General features: G+C 35.5%; 2 protein-coding genes and 1 long non-coding RNA gene across 13 annotated transcripts in view; 1 reads left to right on the forward strand and 2 right to left on the reverse strand.

Annotated features, from left to right (window-relative positions):
• Positions 1-899, reverse strand: part of LOC149915795 (uncharacterized) — an 81,693-nt gene extending 80,794 nt beyond the window's left edge. For 7 of the 8 annotated variants that reach the window (XR_016471569.1, XR_016471567.1, XR_016471568.1 and 4 more), the window contains exon 1: positions 629-672. Coding sequence is in view for 4 of the 8 variants with exons in the window: in XM_090151312.1 (XP_090007438.1) it covers positions 629-669 (41 nt within the window). In the remaining 4 variants the exon portion in view is untranslated. Of the gene's footprint in view, positions 1-539 lie in introns of all 8 variants that reach the window. The other variant, XR_016471571.1, reaches the window with a different exon arrangement.
• On the forward strand, positions 223-18,805 carry LOC116237383 (uncharacterized). Of its 3 annotated transcripts, XR_016471574.1 has the most exons (8): positions 223-573; positions 1,483-1,543; positions 8,988-9,208; positions 10,557-10,786; positions 11,158-11,225; positions 14,168-14,295; positions 14,815-14,888; positions 18,719-18,805. It is a non-coding gene; the product is annotated as an uncharacterized LOC116237383 (long non-coding RNA). The 3 variants fall into 3 exon arrangements; XR_004168718.2 differs by lacking the exon at positions 18,719-18,805 and having other exon boundaries at positions 10,503-10,786; positions 14,815-14,886; XR_016471573.1 differs by lacking the exon at positions 18,719-18,805 and having other exon boundaries at positions 8,988-9,113; positions 14,815-14,886.
• Positions 12,475-22,314, reverse strand: part of SNX29 (sorting nexin 29) — a 78,563-nt gene continuing 68,723 nt past the window's right edge. Inside the window, exon 21 of one of the 2 annotated variants that reach the window (XM_031606888.2) lies at positions 12,475-15,891. In XM_031606888.2, coding sequence (XP_031462748.2) covers positions 15,762-15,891 — 130 coding nt within the window. In that variant the 3' untranslated portion in view covers positions 12,475-15,761. Of the gene's footprint in view, positions 15,892-19,184; positions 19,262-22,314 lie in introns of those variants that run through there. The other variant, XM_090151290.1, reaches the window with a different exon arrangement.

Raw genomic sequence — 22,314 nt, forward strand, 5'->3', positions numbered from 1 at the left:
TTTCTCCCTCAGTCTGTAAAGGAAGTTTAAAAGAAGCAAGGCAAGCACAACGGAAGCAACATAAAGGGTTGAGCACTACAGAGTCCAGTAGCATTTCCCATTGAGCAGACAGGCATTAAACATCTGGTGATATTTCCCACAGCCAAACGCTACCAGCAGCAGCTGTCTGCCCTGGCCAGTGGCAGCACTCTGGGACAGGACACACCACATGCCAACAAGCACCGGTTCGCTGCCCCCTAACACGTTTGTCCATAAGCAGCTTTTATCCCATCTGGGGTGCACCCCACAGTAACACAAGTGTGGGGTCTGAAAAGCCGTGGGGTTCTTTTTTCCCTTGTTGTTAGTTCAGTATTGCTATTAACGTCCTTCAGAGCAGACGTCAGTAGAAGGAGGTAAGCGTCCACCCCACACGAAGGCAGTACTGAGGAACCTTCTGGAAGGACAGACAGTTCTAGAAACCCCCACCAACACCCCAGGGTGACTGAGCCACGCACAGCCAACACTTGCATTGGAAACACCTGTGACGGGAAATCACGCACCTCTGGGGCAACACCAGGCCATTCTGAGAGAAACGTAGGTACCGTCACGACACCTGTGAGGAGGGAGCCTCAGAAGCAGCTCTGATTACCTTCGTTGGAGGTGCTCAGGCAGCAGCCCGCCATCCGCCATCCGCCTCCGCCGCCGCCACCCGCTCCGCCTCGCGCCCCTGCCGGTGCGGCACTTCCCGCCCGCGCGCCATTTGTTCTTAAAGCGGCCACACGGGGGCGGCCAGGTGCAGAAAATGGCGGTGTTTGCTACGGAGTGAAGCTAGTAAACCGTGAAGGGAGAAAAAAAAAAAATCACTGCAGTTTTAATTTAGAGAAGTTTGTTAGAGAAAAAAAGGAGCTCGTGGGAGGAAAGTATGAAAAGGTTTTAGAGCGATGAAGACAAAGTTCTGCGTAAAATCTGATCCTCAGCCAGCGTGGCAGCTGTGAGCAGCGGTGACCTTCTGAGGAGAATTTCTCTGCTGCGAAGAAGGAGGCACTGCTTTGTGCAGAGAGAAAACTTTATCAACAAAGCCTAGAACTTTGATCTTGTCCAGAAAAGACAGTGGACGAATGGCAGTAAGCCTCCTTGAGACATCTGATGAGGGCTGGGATGCCCGCAGAGCTCGGGCAGGAAGGAGCTCTCCCACCTGTGAGCGCCCCCAGCTGCACGCAGCCAAATGCCGCCTGTGTCTGGGCAGTGCCTCAGGGCTCGTCCAGCACAGGTGCTATGGGAGCTCTGAAAATTGTGGCCTTGTGTTTTGGATCTAGATGTAGAATTGGTGGTACGTTTCTATGACTGTTGCTTTGTTTAGATCTCAGTTTTGCTGAATGCCCATCTCAGTGGGTTGACAGATATTCTAGGAGGAGATGAAACTCAGGAGGATGACAGAAAACATGCAAGGGAGGCTGGCGTGGCTGATTGTGCTTTATCATAATGGCCTTTCCTCCTGCACAGCCAAGATAACGCGTGTGCCTGCTGCTCAGAGACCACTCACTGCAGCTGTAACATTACACAGGTAAGTGTTTATTGACCATAGTGTCAAAATATAAAGATTCTTTCCAGGTACTGATATCCTTGATCCCAAACACCTAACTGCTAAAGATGATAGGAAAGATGCCAGTAATGATTTCAGTTCATCAAATTTCTATAATACCATCCAGCAAACAGGTTGGAGAGAAATTAAAAAAAAAACAAACACCATGCTTTCTGCTACTTTGGGTAATTTGTTAAGTTCATCCTTCAGTGCTGACTCTTGGATGCTGCAGTTAGATAATTTGCAAATTCAGTTTTTGTTCATGAGCTTTCAATTTGCCTTTGACAAGCAAAACCATTCACTGATTAAAACAAGACTCAAGGAGATCTGAGCTAAAAAGGTTTAATGTGTCACTGTTCTCTGGTACTCCTAATTGTTCTGCAGAAAACTATGATGTGCATGATTGTTTTTTTTAAAGAAAAAATTAATGTTTTGATTATGTTTTGTCAGTACCTCATCCCATCCACCTCTTACAACAGGGGAACATTACTACTTGCTCCCAATATTTTCTTACATGTCCTGCTCATAGATTTGATAGTTTGACATATGTCAATGTGAGACTCTTGTCAGTATTTATTTACTGATGTGAAAGACGGGGTTATAAAATCAGCTACTCATTACAATGCAAAATTTGTGTGCAAGGTGTGATGACTAGCTCAGTTTATCTAGAGTGCTGCAGTTTTTGCTCCTTGTTGAATCACACCCATTAGTAATTTGGTAGTATTTCAAAAAGTTTGTTATGTGAGAATTCTCAGTAGAGACTCAAATTCTCAGAATCTTCCCTTTGCAAAGTTGTACTGCTTGTGTGAACCTTGACTGCTTTTTAACAGCAGTATTCATAGATTTTTGTTGTTGTTGTTGTTTCCTAGGCAACCACTCCAGGTTCCCCTCAGAGCTCTTGTTTTTTGTTCCATGATTAAGATTTAGGTGCTGCCTTTGGCTGATCTTACTTGTGGGAGTAGGAAGTAGTACTAATTTTCACAGGTGTGATATTGATTAACATTTTATTTTCCCAAACAATATTAATTTTAGCATTTAAAAAGGATGACGGGATTACATGAATATTAATTTTGCTAAATTATAGTTTCAGTTTATAGTTACAGTTTTCTCAAGGCAATTTTAATTTACACAACAGACTGATTGAATTCTACTAGTTTTGCTTTTCTCTATTTTTATGCAGACCAGCTGTAATTCAAATATGCTTCTCCTGTCCTGAGCACTACTACGGACCTTTTTCAGTTACTTCATGGTGTATTCTTGGTTTGTGACTAATGTTTAACTCAAATATAAATGGCAAATATGTTGCTGTTTACTGTGACTACCATAAAGACCGTAATAGCTACTACCTGTCTTCTCTTGTCTTGGTCTTTGTGTAAGATGAATAAATTGCACCTGAGGCCAAATTTTACTCAATAGGTATGATGGAAGGAGGGTTACCGTGGTTCTAGGTGAACATTGTGAGCGCCTCTCTTATCTTCTTGAAACAGATGCTTTACTTCAGCACACAGATAATCCCAAATTGAAATGATTCTAAAACTTAGAAGAGGAACATGCATGAAAAAAAAAGATGAAAATATGAAAACATTAACTTACAGTTCCATTTTAGCTTAAATGATTCCCTCCATGGGAGGGAGGGGAACCCACAACCTTAAGAACCTTGTAGTCTTAGTGAGGTACAAAATTAGGAGCTCAAGTGGAACTAAGATCTGGCCAAACAAATATGGAATCTCCATATCTTTGCATACAAAAATTACATGATGTTGTCTCTCCAAGTACTTACTGTATTAAAATATTTTAAAAAGACAGAAATTTGCTTTACAAGAAAAAAAAAAGAACAAATCTTCATTGGCATGAAGATAGCATTCCTAATATAGCACAAAATCTTACAGGAAAATGCATATTTGATTCACATTTCACAATATATCAAAAGTTTTTTTTTAGAAAAGGCATACTTTTTCTAGTATTTTTAGCATTTTTTTTTTCAACATGTTTGTGAAGCGTTTGAATCTTACAGAATTTATGCTTATGTTGAATGCATCTGTTACAATTTCTGAAAACATCTCAAGACTAAGTACACTACTTCGCTTAATATGAAAAGCACAAAATGCCTTTTTGTATGTATGAAAATACAAGAATCTCAGGCAGAAACCATTACATGTGGATTTCACCAATACAATAAACCATTGAGCTCATTTTTAGAAATCACAGTCAATAACTATTACTGTGTTAAATATGTTCGTAAGGAGAATACAAAAATGCATGAAACATAAGTAGAAATTCCTGGTTCTTTTTTTATTATTATTATTTTTATAAATATAGTTCTCCTTGGGAAAGAACACTTATTTCTTACACTGAAGGGAAGCTTCAGGAAATTTATGAAAGTTTTCAAGTACAACTCAAAATCTGAATAATATCTGAATTCACTACTTGGGTAAGATCTTTTTTTGAAGCATTTAGTGTATCTTTTAAAAAAATCACTTGAAGAATAATGGGAGACAATGAAACATAGTTCCACTGATTGAAAGTAGTTCTGGATCATGAGCTCTTCTGTAAATATTGAACTAAGTACTCAATAGGCTTTCCATTTGTATACTGTTTTAATATATACACATATTTTTTACAATAGCACTTCCAGTTACCTTGTTTTCTTGGGTGACTTCTTTTGGGGGGAACATTATGCACAATCAGTCAGCTTTAAATGTTTCAGATTTGCTTCTAAAACCTTTCTTTCATGCTAAAAATCCTCTGTAATATATTGCACCACTTTACAAATGGGAATCTCATACTAGACTTTTATGTACCTATGTAAATTGCTTTAATTTATTCCAGTGGCCACTGTGCTCAAACAGTATGACTGCTGAATGAACAACGTTTCTCACTGAATTACTTTTTTATGCTGTTCTTGTCTACTGCCATGCAATGCAACATATGACCACCTTAAAGAAGTGAGGTGTGTTAAACTTGAAACATGATCTGATTCCTAAGGATCCTTGGAAATTCCTTGGAAATCCTTTTCACCGATTGCCTACTGAAGGAAGAAATACTTGCACAGGTTTCATTTGAAGCCTGAATGTGTCTTTGTAAGGCAGAAGTCCATTACCAAAAAAATAAAAAATAAAAAAAAGAAATAAAACAAGTTTAAAAAATGTTTGCTTCCATAAGAATGAAGATAAATCTGAACAATCATTAGTAATACCTAAAAATGCTAGTAAAATAGTAGAAGGAAAAAGAACTACGGGACCTACAGGACTTCTATACTTCAGGAAATAGACTCATAATGATGTTTGCTTTTATTTCTGTCCTTCAACATATCTTCCCTTAAGAGGCTTCTGATAACAAATGAGAAAATCATATGAGAAACAACTATGGCTTCCCCACTTGCCATTCTAACTGAATATTCCTGTAAAGTTCAAGCTTACTCTTAAGTATCTCAGTTTTCAGGAGGTCAAAGCCAGGGTCTTCTTGCTCTCTATCCATGAAAATTTGCTTTTTCCTTTAGAGTAAGAGAAGGTAAATTGGGATACAAGTTCCTAATGAATAAAGAGGAAGGTGTGAATGACCTACGTTATTCATGATACTTTCCATAAAATTCCTTCCTACAGGAGAAGTCTGATAGCATTAGGTCTCTGATGTGAAAGTCAGAGCCAATAAGGAACAGAGAAGTTGAATAATTGTTCTTCTCTGTAACAGGCTATTGGACACTACGCAGCTTTCAGACTTCTCCCCCTAAAATTTGACTCTCATACTCATTCTATTTCAGTAAGTCAAGACTTGTGGAAAACAAGAATCTTGGTACAACAGAGATACAATATAACATGCCATTTCTTTTATATTGGGAATGTTAGAAAACTTACCTGTGTACAAGGTAACTGCTCTCTTTAGTATGCAGCTAAGCTTTTGACTCCACTATGTGACACTAGGTTAAAATATGCTGTTTTTCTCCAGGTAATAACCTGACTTGAGAACAATTGTTATTGATTGTAGTGTGATAGTAATACATAATTAGTAATTATAAAATAATTAGTAATACACAGGCACGTTCCTGTTGCTCTATTCACTTGTCCTTCTTAAGAGCAATTTATTAACTGTTTGAGGAATGTTTTCAAACAGATTAGGTTAAAAACAGCATTTCTGCCTATGGCAGTCATTTACCAAACAAATACCAATTACATTTCAGTTCAAAATCCTGCATCTGAGTTTCAGTATCAGATCTCTGTAGGGAAAAGCATTAAATTAAAAAGTTGAGGGATTTTTGGATGGAACAGGGATAGAATCTAGAGACAAAGTACAATATACTGAATGATAAGAGATACAATTGCTCTTGCTACTGTTATCCCAGTATGATATTAGCATTATAGATATTAGTAAGACATGGTATTAGCATTTGCATGAGTTTTATAGCATATAGTAATAATTGATCCACACTACATTGTCCTCAAACCTAACTGATGAGATTACATAAATACTAAAGCTAGCTTCTGTCACTGTGTGCTCTGAAGGAAAGATAGTAGATGTGGTAATTTTTTGTTTTCAGCTGAAAATTTCATATTTTTTCTCTCAGTTGTCTCATATCTTATGTTAAGGTTCCAAAGGGCAATCCCGAACTTCTTACAGCCCAGGAACTCCAGGTTAAAGAACTGGACTCCCTGAATATTTAAAGTAATTGGAGGAAGTGGATCAAAAGTTAAAAAACAATTTTTCTCAAACTTGTAATTCAAGAATCCATTCTGTTTTCTTCTTTACTTTTCTATTCTATTCTTTTAAGCATGTTCTTACATTGGCCTTATCAACATGCTGCCTGATTACATTTCTGAGTTGTGTTCTATTCTGGTCTTGTTCTCTCAAAATAAGTTATTTGTGTTCTTGCATGTAATTTGGGAATTTTGTTTTATGATAGAAAGAGGTATTTGTATTTTGAGGTTCTACACTTAAACTTCAGAGACCTGCTGTTCCGCAGTTCTTGGTCTCCAAGAACTGTCAGTCTATCTCCCCAAAATGACAAGTGTGTGCCTAACACCATAATCTTTTGTCTTAAGTTTGTATCCAAAGCACTGATCTCATGACCAACTTTCAGAATTGACTTAAAACTTTACAGGGAACTTGTTCTCATCTCCCTGTGGTGGTTTCACTTTGATAGACAGCTAAGTTATGCCATGATGATCACTTAATCCCCCACCTAAATAAGAATAAGAGGAGAAAATATGGTGAATAAAGGCTTTTATCTCATACTTTAAGATAAAGAGAAATATAATTAAAAGTAAAGTAAGTAAAAACATGCAGAAGCAATGGGAGAAAACAAATATTCTCTACTTCACATCAGCAAGTGTTGTTCAGCTTCAGAAGCAGGCCTTAATACATGCAGCAGTTGTTCAAGAAGGCACTTCATAAATTATAAAATACTTCTATATGGGCAGAGATGTCTTTCTTTTGAAACTGTTTCAAAGTCAGCTCACAACTGAATGCAAACTGAAGATTTCACAGAGAATTAATCTATGACCACGGATGAGCAGAATACTTTCACAGATGGTTGTGAGACAGCTGCCTCCTCCCTACTGATTGCATAGATGTTTCAGTTATTAATGCCTCCAACACCACTTCGTTATACACAGACCAAAAGTGGGTCAAGGACATACTGAAGAACTTTAAAAGTGAAATCAGTGTTTGAGACAAATAAACGGACTACTTGATTTGGCAAAGTCACTGTCAATATATAAATAAATGAAAACTTTATTTGTGCAGCAGAATTCCATGCTTTAACAAGAACAGACCACGAGCAGAGGGTGAGTTTCTAATTAAGAGAGAATTGCTATGGTAACCAAAGGTGGTCACACATAACTGAGTGTGAAACCACATAAGGCTTCTTGACAGAGATGTCTGCATATATTATCTAGCACATTTTCTGTTTCTTAAATAGCATTACATTGTCAGATCAGTCAATATTTTCCACATTTTATGTGCCCCCTATTTAGCAACCAAAAATGCATCTCTGTGGGCTTCAGTGACAATTGCAGCTCTTCAGCACCCTTTTTATGGCCAAGGCAGCAGAAGTCTAGATGCAACTCCCTCAAGAACTAACAAGCAACAGGAGAGAATGATATTTACAGTGTTTGTCTGAGACTGAAGGAGTCTCTGTTGGTCAAATGATGTCATAGATGTCTATGGGTAAAGACTGGCTTGAAGTGAGTATTCTCAGCAAGCTTACCTTTGATCATGGTTCAAGTGGGATACCTGATTGTGTTTCTTAAATGAACTGAAAGGTGCAGAGAAGCAACATTCAAGGGCTGCTCCAAAAGTAAAGCTTCATATTTTACTATGTTGGTCCGTGACAGCAGAAGCAGCTACTGGTAGGCTAAATCGTCCCACCAACATTTCATTACCTTTTATTACTGTGTGACAGATAGCAGTTGAGGGGCAATCTGACAGAATGGTGTCTGGTGAGGAAGTGAATATAAAGCAAAGGTGTCTTTTGTGGTTTTCTCAGGGCAGAATGGATTCAGAAACAGGGAAGATATATAGAACAACTTCTTATGATTTCCACTAATGCAACTGAGAGAAGCTCTGAGGCTTGATTCTGTTAAAAACATACTCAGGGTCTTAGATTACCCTTTTTCAAGATACCTCATACTAGCAGTAGTACTCAAGATGCATTGTACTGAAGTTTGTCTTCCAAGCCAGGTACTATGTTGACATAAACTTAGCACTAAATCTGAGTTAATGTATATGATTTGTACCTTTAAATGACATACTAGCTAATCATTCGTCTCTGCATAGCTGAAGTGACTGCTCACCTACACTGACAGTGCCAACTGTATATACGTTACAGCATTAAGGAGTCAGGAAAAATGTCTGACTGAAAATAAGATAAGTGAAAACTCTCAGTCAGTACTGCACTGCCAATCCAGTTATACTTTGCTGTTTCTGCTTGTCCATATTTTCCATTAATTACTTATCAGCAGGGGTTTGCATGAAGTGATGTGGTCAAAGAAGTTTTCATTTACTAAGGAAAAGCAGAGTATCATATTCTACTTGTCATGCAGAGAGGAAAACTTTGCCCATGCTGATTAAGTACAGCAGTTGACAACAGATGTTATTTGTTAATTACTGACATATCCAGAGGGCCCTATGGCTTAACAGAATGCCTAAAAGATACATTATTTACTTTGTTACATCTCATCATGGAACATAGGGTGGCAGTTTGATGTAGTACCGTAGTACTGTTTTTTCTTTTAAATATATTTCTACACTCCTTTTGCTTTCTTTTGTTTTCCCTTTTTTTCTGATATGCAATTATTGTGTTTTCTGATATAGTAAAATTATAGAGATACTGATGCATCATTTGCCAATTCATACTTTTTTTTTAAAACTCTTAAAAAATATCAGCTTCTTTAACTGCTAATCATGTCTAATATATTGTTTGAAATTATAGCATTCACTGCATCTTATCAACTGCTTGAAGCTACACATACCACTGGATGGACAAAACTGTGTTTGTCGAAAGCCTACTGGAGAATTTGAGCTGCTTCAAGATAAATCCAAGTGAATAGCTAAAAATGTATGCTGCACAGGATTAACATGTATCTAATGCTTCCATATGAGAAACACAGCAGTTTAAAGAGTATGGTACAAAGAACATACAGATTTTTTTGTGTAAGTGTATCTCTACACCTGTCTGTGTCCATGACAGTGGAACAGCAGGCTCAGCAGCCCAAAAAGGGGAAGAGGGAAAGAAAAAAAAAAAACCAGCAGCAACAAACAGATAGAGGAGTATTAATTTACTAATTATAGTAGCAGAAACACAAGTTAATTGGGTTTGGAGCTAATAAATGAAATAAAATGAGAGACTTTCTGAAAACTTCTGAAAGCTCTTACTCTGATTTGTCAGGGAGCAAATAGAGAAACAGAAAAGCAAAGTTTTTTGGGAGCTGTAGTACATTTATTCTGAGACTCCCAGTGCACTACATGATGTGATGATGTGGAATACTGATAACAAAAATCATAAAACCACAACAGTATGTGGTCTTATAGTCAAGAAAGAGACTTGCTTGAGTATATCAGTGGTGACAAGATTCATATTTCTGATGAAAATATGAGATATTATTAACTCTTAACTTACATAACACATGAAATTGGGAACCTTAATATTCATAAATTAGTTTCCTACTGGAAATTGAAATGTTGAAACTGTCACTGAACTTCACACACACACCGAAGACTTAATTCATGATGAATTAGCTCTTGGAAAAATACGGAGGCAGATTTTATATGTATGTGTATATATATATATATATATATATATATATATGTATGTATACACACACACACACACACACACACACACACACACACACACACACTTACAGATAATATTACCATGGTTAACTCTTTGCTTTCTGAGTTATCCCAACCATTAAATATATATATATATTTTTTACAAAAAGCTCTATTATATAAAAGTGAAATCTTACCAAAACAATAATTCCCAATGAAAGGCCTTGGATTTGACAGCTCTGGTATATGCAAGTTGGAATTATTATAAAGAAGCTGATCTTATGCCAAGTTGATGACCTGGAACTCAGACATTGAGAAAAACAAACATTTATTGTGTACTGAATGTGTGCAAACAGCACCAGGAATAAAATGAACTACAAAAATATTTTTATTTAAATAATGTAATAGTGACAGTCAGCTGAAGCACTATTTATCTGGCTCTTAGAAAGCACTGTTTATCTGGCTCTTAAAAGATACCCTACCAAAGATTTTAAAAGATTTGGATGTCAAAACATCAGTTTGGAGTTGTCTTTATTTATTATTATTTTTTTTTTTTGAATGCAACTAATTAGATTTCCATGTAGCAATTTTGTCTTGAAATTTTTTAGTTTAATTAATCAGCAAACTGTCTTGTGAGTAGAAGAATTAACTAACACTATGTTGTTTTTGTTAGGTGGAAATTGATTAAATGTACACCACAACTTTAATTTAAAGCTATCCTTCACAGGAATAAGCAGCAGCCAAATCCAGCAGCTTGTTTTCATGTGACATGGAAGCATCTGACATTGTGAATTGCCAAATGCATCATTTCTCAATAAAATAAAGAGCACAGGAATAGAATCAGAATAATTTGAGTTAGAAGAGACATTTAAAGGTCATCTAGTCCAACTCACCTACAATCAACAAGGACATCTACAGGCACCCCCTGCTCTGCCAATAAATACTCCTTCTAATAAGGTGACATAAGACTTCAACAAATTAGTAATATATGTATATAATTCTACAAACTCTGAGGAAAAAATGAACAAATCACAGAAGTGTTTACAAAACAGCTGAAAAGGCCAAATAAGATGTAAACATGCTCTGAAAGACATTTTTTATTTTCATCTTGATAAAGTAGTATATTTCAACCAAATAACAACAAAATTACCACAGAATATTAAAAAAATGCAAGAAAATATTTAGAAAATTATATATATACATATTTTCTTAAAAATTCTCTAATGTAAACATTAGCATAACAAGTTAAAATAGTATTACAGTTTATTAATACTTAAGTGAGTGCTGTACATATATATGCTTTAGAATTAATACAATCCTTTTTACAGTTTAACAGGAACACCAAGATTTCTCCTCCAAATCAAAAGGGAAATCAAGCTTCTTCACTTTCTTGCAGGTTTGGTCCCATACACAAGATATTTATCTCAGTTTTCAGGAAAAATGAAAATGCAGCCTTTCAGAATTTATATATTCAATCAAATTTGCATTCCTGTGATTTTTAGTGTCCTAAATTGTTGACACTCTGCTGAAGAGAACAATTGCTACAGTAACTTCTGTAATGACAACAGACATCAGCTTCCAAATCTTGTTAAGCAAACTGATTCCTCCTACATGGCAGTGCAATATATTTGTTTAGATGGTGCAAAGATATATCTACATATTGTAAAATCCTGATATTTGCAGCAATTTGTAAATTTGGAAAATTCCCTTCTAAACATTTCAGTGGTGTTTTCTAGTTTAAATTCATGCAATTATTAAACAAAAGCTTGCCATTATCATTAATTAGAAGTATCTCTTACTTTTAAAAAGAGCTTTTTTAAACAACTGATGTTATCTATAATTGGACAATAAAAGTACAGTTAGTACAGAGTAAGATATCTGCAAGAAATAAATGAAATGTACAATGTTGGAGCAAGTTTTTCATCTTCTATTCAATATGTGAAACAGAAAGCAAGTTAACTGATATTTGTATAATTTGTATATGTAATTTCATACATTAAAATGATTCTTTCAATACATAATACTAAGAAACTACTAAAAGGGCTAAATATTCCATTAAATTAATATTCAAGGTTGTAATACAACACATTGACTGAAATATATCCTAACATACAGAAAAGGAGAAAAAACTTCTTTCTTGAGTTTCTATTCTTTTTAAGCAACTGCTCCACAGATTTCTCTTGGGCATTATAAGCAGATAACTGTATTTCTATCCACAGGTATAGATTATGTGTCCTCAGAATTACTAGACACTGGATGAAAAATGTTTTGACATCACGGGTGTTGTGAAGTGTGAGGGTTGTACCTTTGAAATGGCAAACTTACAGCAGAACCGTGATCCTTGTCTGCTTTGAAACAAAGAGAATTATATCCATATTGGAAAGTATTAATAACTGATTCTGTTAACAAAACATCATCTTCTTAAATCATTAGTATGTCCTGATGAACAGTATCATTAGTTCAGTTGGAGCTCACTGAGTCTTACTTATTAGCTTGCTGCTCTGAGTCACTCAACTCCATTTGTTAGCAGGTTCTCACAAATTAATTTAACAGTTACCATGCTGACACAGACATGCCAATATACACATTGTTTTATAAAATAAAACAATTTTTCTAACAAAAATACACCTTAGCACAATTACATCACAATTTTGAGCCAATGGTCTTTAATACCGTTATGTCCTTTAAGTACTTGTATTAATTCAATCATGATGGCTTAAAACTTAAAGCAGATTCTATAAGATAGTACAATTTGATTTCAGCTACCACATCAACAATATATTCCAACAAAAAGTAATGGGCTTTGAGCTTATTAATCTTTTTAAGAATGTGACTTCAAGAATGTATCAATGTAACACTTTATAACTACACCAATATCTTGTCTCATTTAAACCTTGGAAATTTATTTTTATTCTTGAAAAACTTGATTTAATGGAAAAAGCAAGGTCAGTATACTGCATTCTCTACAGTGACTAACAATCTCTAAATAAATGAAATTCTGAAAACACACGGTCAATATTTAAGGAATTAATACTGATAGATGATCGCATTTACAGAACATCTATGTCTTGTCTCCCTTGATTTTCTTAGAAAATTGTTCCTTTTGTGAGTGGCAGGACAGCAGCATTAAAATTAAAAAGTAATGCCATTTTATTTTGAATAGACTCTAAAGGTTGCAGATGAGCAGCCCTACTAACCTAGTATATCTAAAGATAAAATGAGAATGAAATGGAAATGATACTTCAAATTTCTAAACACCACACTTTAGCCTAAAGCTTGAAAGAACAACTGCTGGGATCAGACTGGCCTGAGACTGTATTGTGTGTTCACAGAGATGTCCAGAGCAGCCAGAAAGACCTGGTTGAACCCATAAACTCATTGTGCAGCAGCCACAGATTAGATCTAAGGATTTAAGAGCACTCGGCTATTATAAAAATATAAAAAATGATAACTATATGCTACAGAAATGACAATTACACACATGGAATTAGGTGACACAAGAGAAACTGGTACAATCACCCAGTTGATAGAATCTTTGCTGCAGTTGCAGCTATTTTACATGAACAATATATTGGAATTCTTAATGCCAGCAAGTCATCTTTTGTTAACTGTCATTCCTGTTCTTGATGAATAAAAAAAAAAAAAAGGATTTATGACAGAGTTGTAATTTTATAAAAGACAGAGCATCTTAGAATGTTCTGAGATACTAAAAATTTGGGCATTCATGTTCTCAGGTATCTCTTTACAGTCATGCAAGTATTGCCTTTCCAAAGTATCCAAGCGAGGCGGAAATCTGACTTGTGAAGAAAGACTTAATTAAATTATCTTCTGAGATCAGATAAGCCACAGATGAGTATTTAAATGGATTAGTACTGCACCCACTACACTACCTCATATCACAAACACTATTTGCAGGCTGTAATCTTAGCAGCAGACAATTCAGGTGAAGTTAATAAAGAACAAATTGTACGTAGTAAACAAGTTCAGAATTTTTATGTAATCTAAATACATTAAAAATTAAAAGAACTAGAACAGGAATAATTTTAAGAGTCAAATGGGAGACAAAAAAATTCCTCCTTAGCAACTAGAAAAAATTAAATTTGGATTGTGCAAATTGAGTTATCTTACCATTTGCAACTTTCTGAACAAGAAGTCCTTTAATTTGTGAATTATTTCCTGAAAACAAAAACAGCTTCAAAGGACGAACAGATACATTACAAAGGATTCCAAATCATGCTTTCGTTCAGATTTACTTGCAATTCATTGTTAATGGATGTGTGTCGTATTTCTACTAACCAAGTCTCTGCTTTCAGAAAAGTAAATTTAGATTTGTTTCAGAGTGAGACCACCATTACAGCTGCTTTTCCCTTCCAATGAAGGCAAAGCTTACCCTGCCAGCATTGCATCAAACTGAAGAGTTTGAAAAGGTTTTGGTTGACTTGCTACTGGCTTTTTTTCCTTCTTCAGTAAGTATTTCAGTTACACAAAACACCAACAGTAATTCATCTTTTAATTAAAAAAAAAAAAAAAAAAAAAAGGCTATTTCCCAAGCTGCACTTTCAGATTTTGTATTTTGATCCAGCCCACAGGCATTACTTGCTGTTTGTAAAGTATTGATGTAAAGACTCTTATTAATCATCAACGTGACTTTTTTTTTTTCTGCAGGGTAACATTAGATTTCAGTATCTACTGATGTGAGAATAAAATTAATAGATACTAAAATGACAAGATACACAAATTTAAATTAACATTATTAAAAAACAAAACTTCAGAGAACAAGGATGTTCTTACACAAAGGAAAACCAGAATACAACTGACAGAAAATCTGGATGTACACTGCTTAAACTTAATGAAGAAAATAGTTAACACACAATTGACTGCCTATAGCAGAGCAACTAATGGATACTGAACTGGATTCCAGTTAATCCTTGTCTGAACTTCCATCACTTGTAATAATTCTTTTTCTTTTTTTTTTTTTTTTTTAGTTATTCTTACAGTATTACCATAGCAGAATACTGTTCAGTGACAGATGATTGGTAACAGGCACTTTTCGTTACAGGTAATTCTTAATTATCACTATGTGAAGTGTTCTACAAATGAAGAGTGCTAATTCCAAATTCACACTTAATGATGTGGGACTGCTCTGTAGCAACAGTGACAAGCTAATAACAAAATATAATCCAAGACTTGAAAACACTATTTTGTACCCTGCTGATTTTGTGGTGGCTTGCAGGAATTAATAATATTGCACCCAGCCTTAAATCAAGAGTGAAATTTCACTAGAAAATTATGATATCTGATTTTAAAGAATTACTTGCTACAAATGAAATCTATTGAAAATACCAAGCTAGAAACATAGAAAAGCTGTTTTTCCACCTGTACCATTTTCCCCTTGTCATCTACTTTGTCAAGTTTTTAAAAAACCCAATAATAATTTACAAAAAAAACACAAAACAGTTTTCCGACTCTTCCTATTTACAAAAGGTTATAAATTAGTGAGGTCATTTTAAGCACATTTTACTGACATAAAAAGTAGTGATAAACATAGCTGTTCTTTCAAGGAGAATTATTGTGACATAATACTCATGTCTGAACCAGAAAAATGAACATGTGCAAAGGAAGACAACAACATAAACAAGGAATTTGCTTGAACAGAACAAAGGAGAATATGTGCACTGAAGCTTCACAAAACAAAGGAAATGCTTACAAGTGTGATAGCCCTAGTGAAGAGCCCTCATTCTTTCTGAGAAAGTGATTACTGACTTCTAAAGAACTTAGTCAGGATATGACCCTTAGTAATGAATGTCTTTTTCAGGATTTAAGTTGATGCAGCTGTAGTCTCTTCAGGAGCTTAAATTATAAATACAAGCTAGGAAGGAATCACAGAGCAACTTAAAGTACATAGTGCCAGTACTCAGAATTAGAAAAAGGGTCAAAGATCACCGCTTTGAGGTTCCAGACTTCGTGGCTCTCTTTGATGGCTGCGAGACAGTTTTGGGAAGCGTGTAGTCACTCTCAAGCAACTGTTTTTGCTTACTGCTTCTCCAGAAGGTGGAATATCACTAGGAAGAAAATAAAGGCAGTGGTAACTAGTTTTTGATAAGTTATACACAAATTATTCTGTCATAATTTTGAACATGAAAAAAGCAGATGTTATGACTGCCTGACACATGACCGAGAAGTACAGCACACATCTTCAGCTACACAGAACTGCATTTTTTCTACAGGTATCTCACTTCAATTTACAAATGGGCTCTTTCAGTAATGAGAACTGGTAGAACTTCCAATTCTTCATGAAAGGTTGCAAATTACAAGATAAAGCGTTGAGCTGCAGTTTGGAAATGGTGAAATAAGCATTTTGAAGTGATAGAAGTACAAGCACAATAGACATAAGCTTGGATGATACTCTACTTAACAATCTTCTAATTGTGGATGGATGTATCATTATGCGATGAAGTAGCAATACATCCCTGCTGGGAATTCCTGCATCTCTTCTGACCCACAACAGACTACAGCCTTACATGAATGAGCCTTTTTGAAAAGACTCTGAGAAGTACATTAAGCTCAAGAACAAACAGTAACATAAAATTCAAGCTTACCTAGGTGATATTCAGAGGCTATACGCTCCTCGGAAAACTACAGTATAAAGGGATAGCATTGTACTTTTGCCATTCTCTTAGAGGACTTCAGATGGTTTTTAATTACGCTGCTTAAATACAAACTAATATATAAATTTTGCATTTTGTAACTCATCTAGGCCGTAAAATTACACAGCATATAAAGTTTATTTTTATAATCTTCTAAAATTAAAAAAAAAAAAATTACTTATCTCCAGAGTGAGTTAATAAGTCCAAAAGGGAGGAACTACTCTTCTGCGGTTTCTTGTCATTTTAAATAAATTCAGATCTTTTAAAAAAGATTACCCTGTGTTCCCTTTTCCTGCAGCGACTGTCCTCACAGTTCAGACAACCCTGAAAAAGCCTAGGCATGCACAGGCTCCACTCAAGCACTCTGTACACCCTCATGGGAGAGATCATAGCAAGGCAAAAGACATTAATAAGGCCAAGGATCAAATGGAAAATTCACTTCCATGAGAGAGTAGCGATATCATTGGTAGCAATTAACTTTGGAACTACAATGTGCACATTTGATGTTATTTACTTTAGTAATAAGAACAATGTAATTCAGTACGGAAAAAAAATTGTCCAATTTAGATGATAACATTAACAGGAAAAAAAAACAATTTGTAATGGTAGTGTATTTCACTTGTCTAACTTTCCTTGCAGAACAGCCTAAAGTAATAGTTACAATAGTAAGTTAGATGTTTTCTCTGAATTAAAATTCACTATGTTCATGAAAAGGAGTCTTCCTAGGCAACCAGGGAGTCGTTTACATAAAAAAAACACATGAAGTAACTGTGGCATATATCCTCCTTTAATAACAAGAATAACAATCTAGATCTTTCATTCTATATTTTCAACAAAATCAAATCTCTAAAAATTTAGCATATGTTACTAATTTTTGGTTGCCAAGGTCAATAGGACTTCCAACCCCATGGTCCCGTGATACACTATTTTGAAACTCAACACTACTTCCTAATTTGCTATAGAAAACTCTGATCATGTGAATTCAATTTCAGCTGTGCTCATTAACATTCTTTTAGTAGATTAATATTATTATTCAGTGCTTTTATATTATTTATAAAACTACTGCCATGCAGTGTTTATTCTCTAGTGTTTGTAATACAGCGTGGGGTAGTAGTTTCAGAGGGTTGGGGTTTTTTTGTTTAATATACACATTTCGTAACGTGTAGATATAGCAGCTCTTAAATATCAAGGATACAACTGAATAATTTTTTTTGGCTGGTTGGGCTTTTCTCAAACTAAATTAGGTTAATTTACCAACAAGACGCTGCCGATAGCGCATTAGCTTTGTCAGGCCAACAGAAGCTACTTTATGTCTGTACAGTAGTTTGTATTGCAGAAGAAAGCACAGTGTTATGTGCAATTACTGTAACTTGGTGATGTACTTTTCTGAATGAACATTTTAATACTCAAGCTCCTCCTGCTGGCACGTCCTCAGCATTACATTAATGCCAACCCAATGGAAAATCACTTTTCCCTTCTGGAGAAAAAATATCATTAAAATGAAAAAAATGAAAAAGTGAAAAAGTGCAAAATAAGTTCCTCTAAAAGGATCAGATATTCATTTATACCAATCTGTCTTGACAGGAATAGTTGAGATAATAACATTCTTAGGATGAACACTGATGTGTGTAAAATAAAAAACAAAATTGCAAGTAATTCTTGCAACTTAAATGATACTACTTCCAAACTAGATTTATGAAATAGAGAATTACAGCTGATTTATCTTAAATGTATAAGCAATTTTTTTTTTTTAATCACAGTGGAAATTCTAAGACAAATCATTATGTCATGTTAGATTTAAATAAAGCAGGTTATAACCAAGGAATTAGATCTTGATGCATTCAATACAGAAAGACAAACAGGAGCTTAAAATGAATTTCAGCTGTTGTTGGCCTGAAACATTTGCGTGGAAACAGGTTGGATGATGAAAAAAGGTTTGGAGTATTAAAAAAAAAAAAGTCATACATTACTAAATATACATCTTAAGCCCCTTCTCTTCCACACTACTCCAAAAACTGATGCAAGAACTTGCCATTTAATTATTGCTTATTTCAGCTCTAGCTTTTTACTTTGAAATTAAGATGCTGAATTTCAAATAACACCAGCAAATTTAACTACTAAATTTGGGAGAAGAATGAACAACCACACCCCCAGAACCCATGGCAATAAACTAGGAAGTAAGGACTACTCTTCCATTTCTGTCTAATGTTAATGGATTTAACAATCTCTTTCTGGCCACCAGGTCAAATGATCAAGTCTCTGGCACTACGTGACACACCTTTTCAAACCAATGGACAGATAATCTGTGAGCTCTTGGGCAGAAGTATGAGCACATTAAAGTGATCCTGCCAGTACTTCTGGCAAATACAGATGAAGATGAAATTGAAATACTCGTTTTGAATTTATTTTTGCCAATCGCATTTGGAATTGAGGAGGAAGAAATAAGCATACCTGCATGCAATTCTTTTTGTTCTGTTACCTTCTTAACCACTGAAGTCCTAAAAGGGCTTAATTTTGTAGGCTGAGTCTAGCAGTCATGCCAGAACCTGTTTGCCATGCATGAACCTGTTCAGCCATAGAATAAGTACTAAAGGCTCAAGTTCTCTGCATTCTCACCTTATCTCAGTCTGAAGAAAAAACGCAACCAGCTGAGAATCAATTCCTTCTTCCCACCAGGTCATTGTTTAGAATTCAAGCATTCCTGATTGATCTGCCTCACATTTGTTTGAATACCAGTCCTGTTGCACTGATTTTGTCTAGGTGTCAAGTTCTGTCTGAGGTGCATCTATAGAAAATAGCTTAAAATTACTGCCTTTTTAATTAGCTTCTAGTTTCTTCAGACTTTTCATTGATGTCTTAATTATACATGTATCAAAATGTAAACCCAGCTTTCTGTGTTTTTCTTTACATGCATAGCACATGGAACAGCAGTATTCTCTTAAATGGCATCAGAAGCACTTACATAAAGAAATTTATTTTCCATCTCATTTTCAACTCTTTTGAATAATGGTAGAGAGAGAAGTTTCTTATAAAAATAAAGTAACACACATGGAATTGGAATTACTTCTGTACCAGTCTGAGATCAGAACAGAGTCTAGTAGTAATAAGCACATCCAGGGAGCCCAGTAAAGCTCAGGATCAAGCTGCTTATCTCACATGGAAATGCATCTCTGGAAACAGTAACAATTGTAGTAGTATTTGAAGCACCTCATGAAGAATGGCATTAGCAGGCAGATAAATCACATAACTTTCTGCTGACAGTTTCTTGTGGAATTCAAGTTTCTGTGCCGATACTATATTAAAGACATTCTAATTAATCAAATGAGAAATAATTCTGATCTGCCAGTACAACATATCTCAGCACCTTCTGCCAATTACAATCAGTTGTAACACCTGTTCAGTGACTAAGATTGTGACTTCAAATAATTTTGTATACTTTAGTAACACCTGCTAATCTGGTTAATACTTTTTTCCACATGCTGAAGCATAAAACAAATTGGAGGCACATTCTTGTCATCATTCCCAACTTTGCAGAAATTAAATTTAACTATTAATGAGAAACAGTGATCTACACTTATTAATACAAAAGACTGCGTTTGGAAGTTTAAATAGTCAGCTATTATCAGAAGAGATATAAAAACATGGGTAAAATTATTTCCCTGCATCACAACTTGATATTGAAATTTCTGAAGATATTACTACAACAAAAACGTCAGGTTAAATACTGAACAACAGCTCTGTTAAAGATTAGGTCTGGATTGACCAAGAAATTAAAAACATCAGTTCTAGTATTAGAAGGGAGCAAGATGATGGAGAATTTTATCTTGGAGCAGTTTCATTTTGCAAGCAGCAGGAGGAAAGACTTAAGACACACGTACAGCACATGCCTATGGTTCCCCTTGGCAATGTTACTGTACACGCCCAAAGAGCAACAGGCTATGCTGATACAATGAGAAGACTATGCTCTAGATGGGCGATATAACAACTTGACTGCAGTAATAAAATCTCTACATGAAGCACTTCTTCCTTTTAGACATACAGCTGCCCTGTGCCTTGATAAACGTGGGCACAGGAATTTGTTGGAGTCACAGAATCACCAAGGTTAGAAGAGACCTACAAGACCATTCAGTCCAACCATCCACCAATCACCAGTAGTTCACTAATCCACGTCCCTCAACACAACATCTGAACATTCCTTGAACACCTCCAGGCTTAGTGACTCTACCATCTCCCTGGGCAGTCCATTCCAGCACCTGATCACTCTTTCAGAAAAGTAGTATTATTCCCATATAGTAATTCCCAGTCTGAATCTCCCCTGGTGCAACTTAAGGCCATTCCCTCTTATCCTGCCACTAGTTGCACAACAGAAGAGGCTGTCCCCAAGCTCACTAAAGCCTCCCTTCAGGTAGCTTTAGAAAGCAATAAGGTCACCTGAGCCTTCTCTTCTCCAGAAGGAATAATCCCCAGCTCCCTCACATAAGGTCGACGTTCCAAATCCTTCACCAGCTTTGCTGCCCTTCTCTGGACACACTCCAAGACTTTCATATCTTACTTGCAGTGAGGGGCCCAAAACTGAACCTAGTACTCGAGGTGTGGCCTCACCAGTCCTTAGGATTTAGATGTATTTGACTCACCTTGTAGAAGTGAAAACATGATAAAATATTCACTCTGCCTGACAATGTAAACCAGTCCCATTTAATTTTCCTTTGGTCATGCCTAATTGTTCTCAACAGCTAGTGCTTTGGGATTTGTCTTCTTAATCTTTAGAAGTCTTCTACTGAAAGACTTTAAGAGAAGTAAGGCATTCAGGGTGGTTCTGTATACTTATGACTTACCCAGAAACTGTAGTAAGACTAATAAATTAAGTCTCTTATAAAGAATGTATGAGTTCTTACAGCTTCAAATCAAATTCCAGAAGAGATTTGAGACATGGATTAATAAGAAAGATTCTTCTGCTCATTATGCAGTTGCAAAATTAACAATTTTATGCAAGCTGTTTATGAGACACAGATTTCTAACATTTTCTATGGAGAATAGCAATCTCTGCAGACCCACACATTATTGCTTCTTTTTCCCCATATATCAAGAACTTTACTGAACACTTACGTGTGACTGCATTATACTTAAATTTGAAAATAAATTTTCACAGTGCCCCAGCGTAATCAATTGCTGAGGCACTGTGTCATTAATTATATGAAGAAAAATTACTCTGGTATGCTCCTGGAGACAGTGACATCAGCCATATTCAAACAAATATCTCCAGTAATTTTTGAATAAAATGTTATTTTAGCAGGAACAAATTGAAGAAACCCATTTCACTATAGAACAGATCTGCATGAGAACTTGGAAATCTGCAGCTACTCTGACTACATAATTATAAACAGGAGTAGCCTGACATACTCAAGCCAAGCAATCCAGTCATGCTGTCCCTAGTTAAGGGCCATACTGAAAAAGCACATGGAACAAGCATGCAGCAGATGAACTCTTTTTATGAAGTTATTTCTGTTATTTCTGCATAGATCTCAATAGTTCAGGTCATTTTGCATTTTTGAAATGATCTGTATCTAATTTTGGTCTAATTCATACCTATAGAAAAAGTATTTGGAGGCTTCTGAAGCACTCAAGAATATTCCTAAAATATTAGCAACAAGTACTTTCATTATTGAAATTTCAATGAGGACAAGTGATATGACAGGTTAGTATAGACAAGTATATACACAAATGGACAATAACTACACCAAGTTGTTCCAGAATTCTTCTGCTAACCATTCATGGATTCTGCTGTCATCACAGCAGTGCAAAATATAATAAAATACATCATAAGAATAGCATCTGAAA

The sequence above is a fragment of the Phasianus colchicus genome, chromosome 16 (genome assembly GCF_987193195.1).
Source record: "Phasianus colchicus chromosome 16, bPhaCol1.hap1.1, whole genome shotgun sequence".
In the NCBI taxonomy this organism is placed as follows: Eukaryota; Metazoa; Chordata; class Aves; order Galliformes; family Phasianidae; genus Phasianus; species Phasianus colchicus.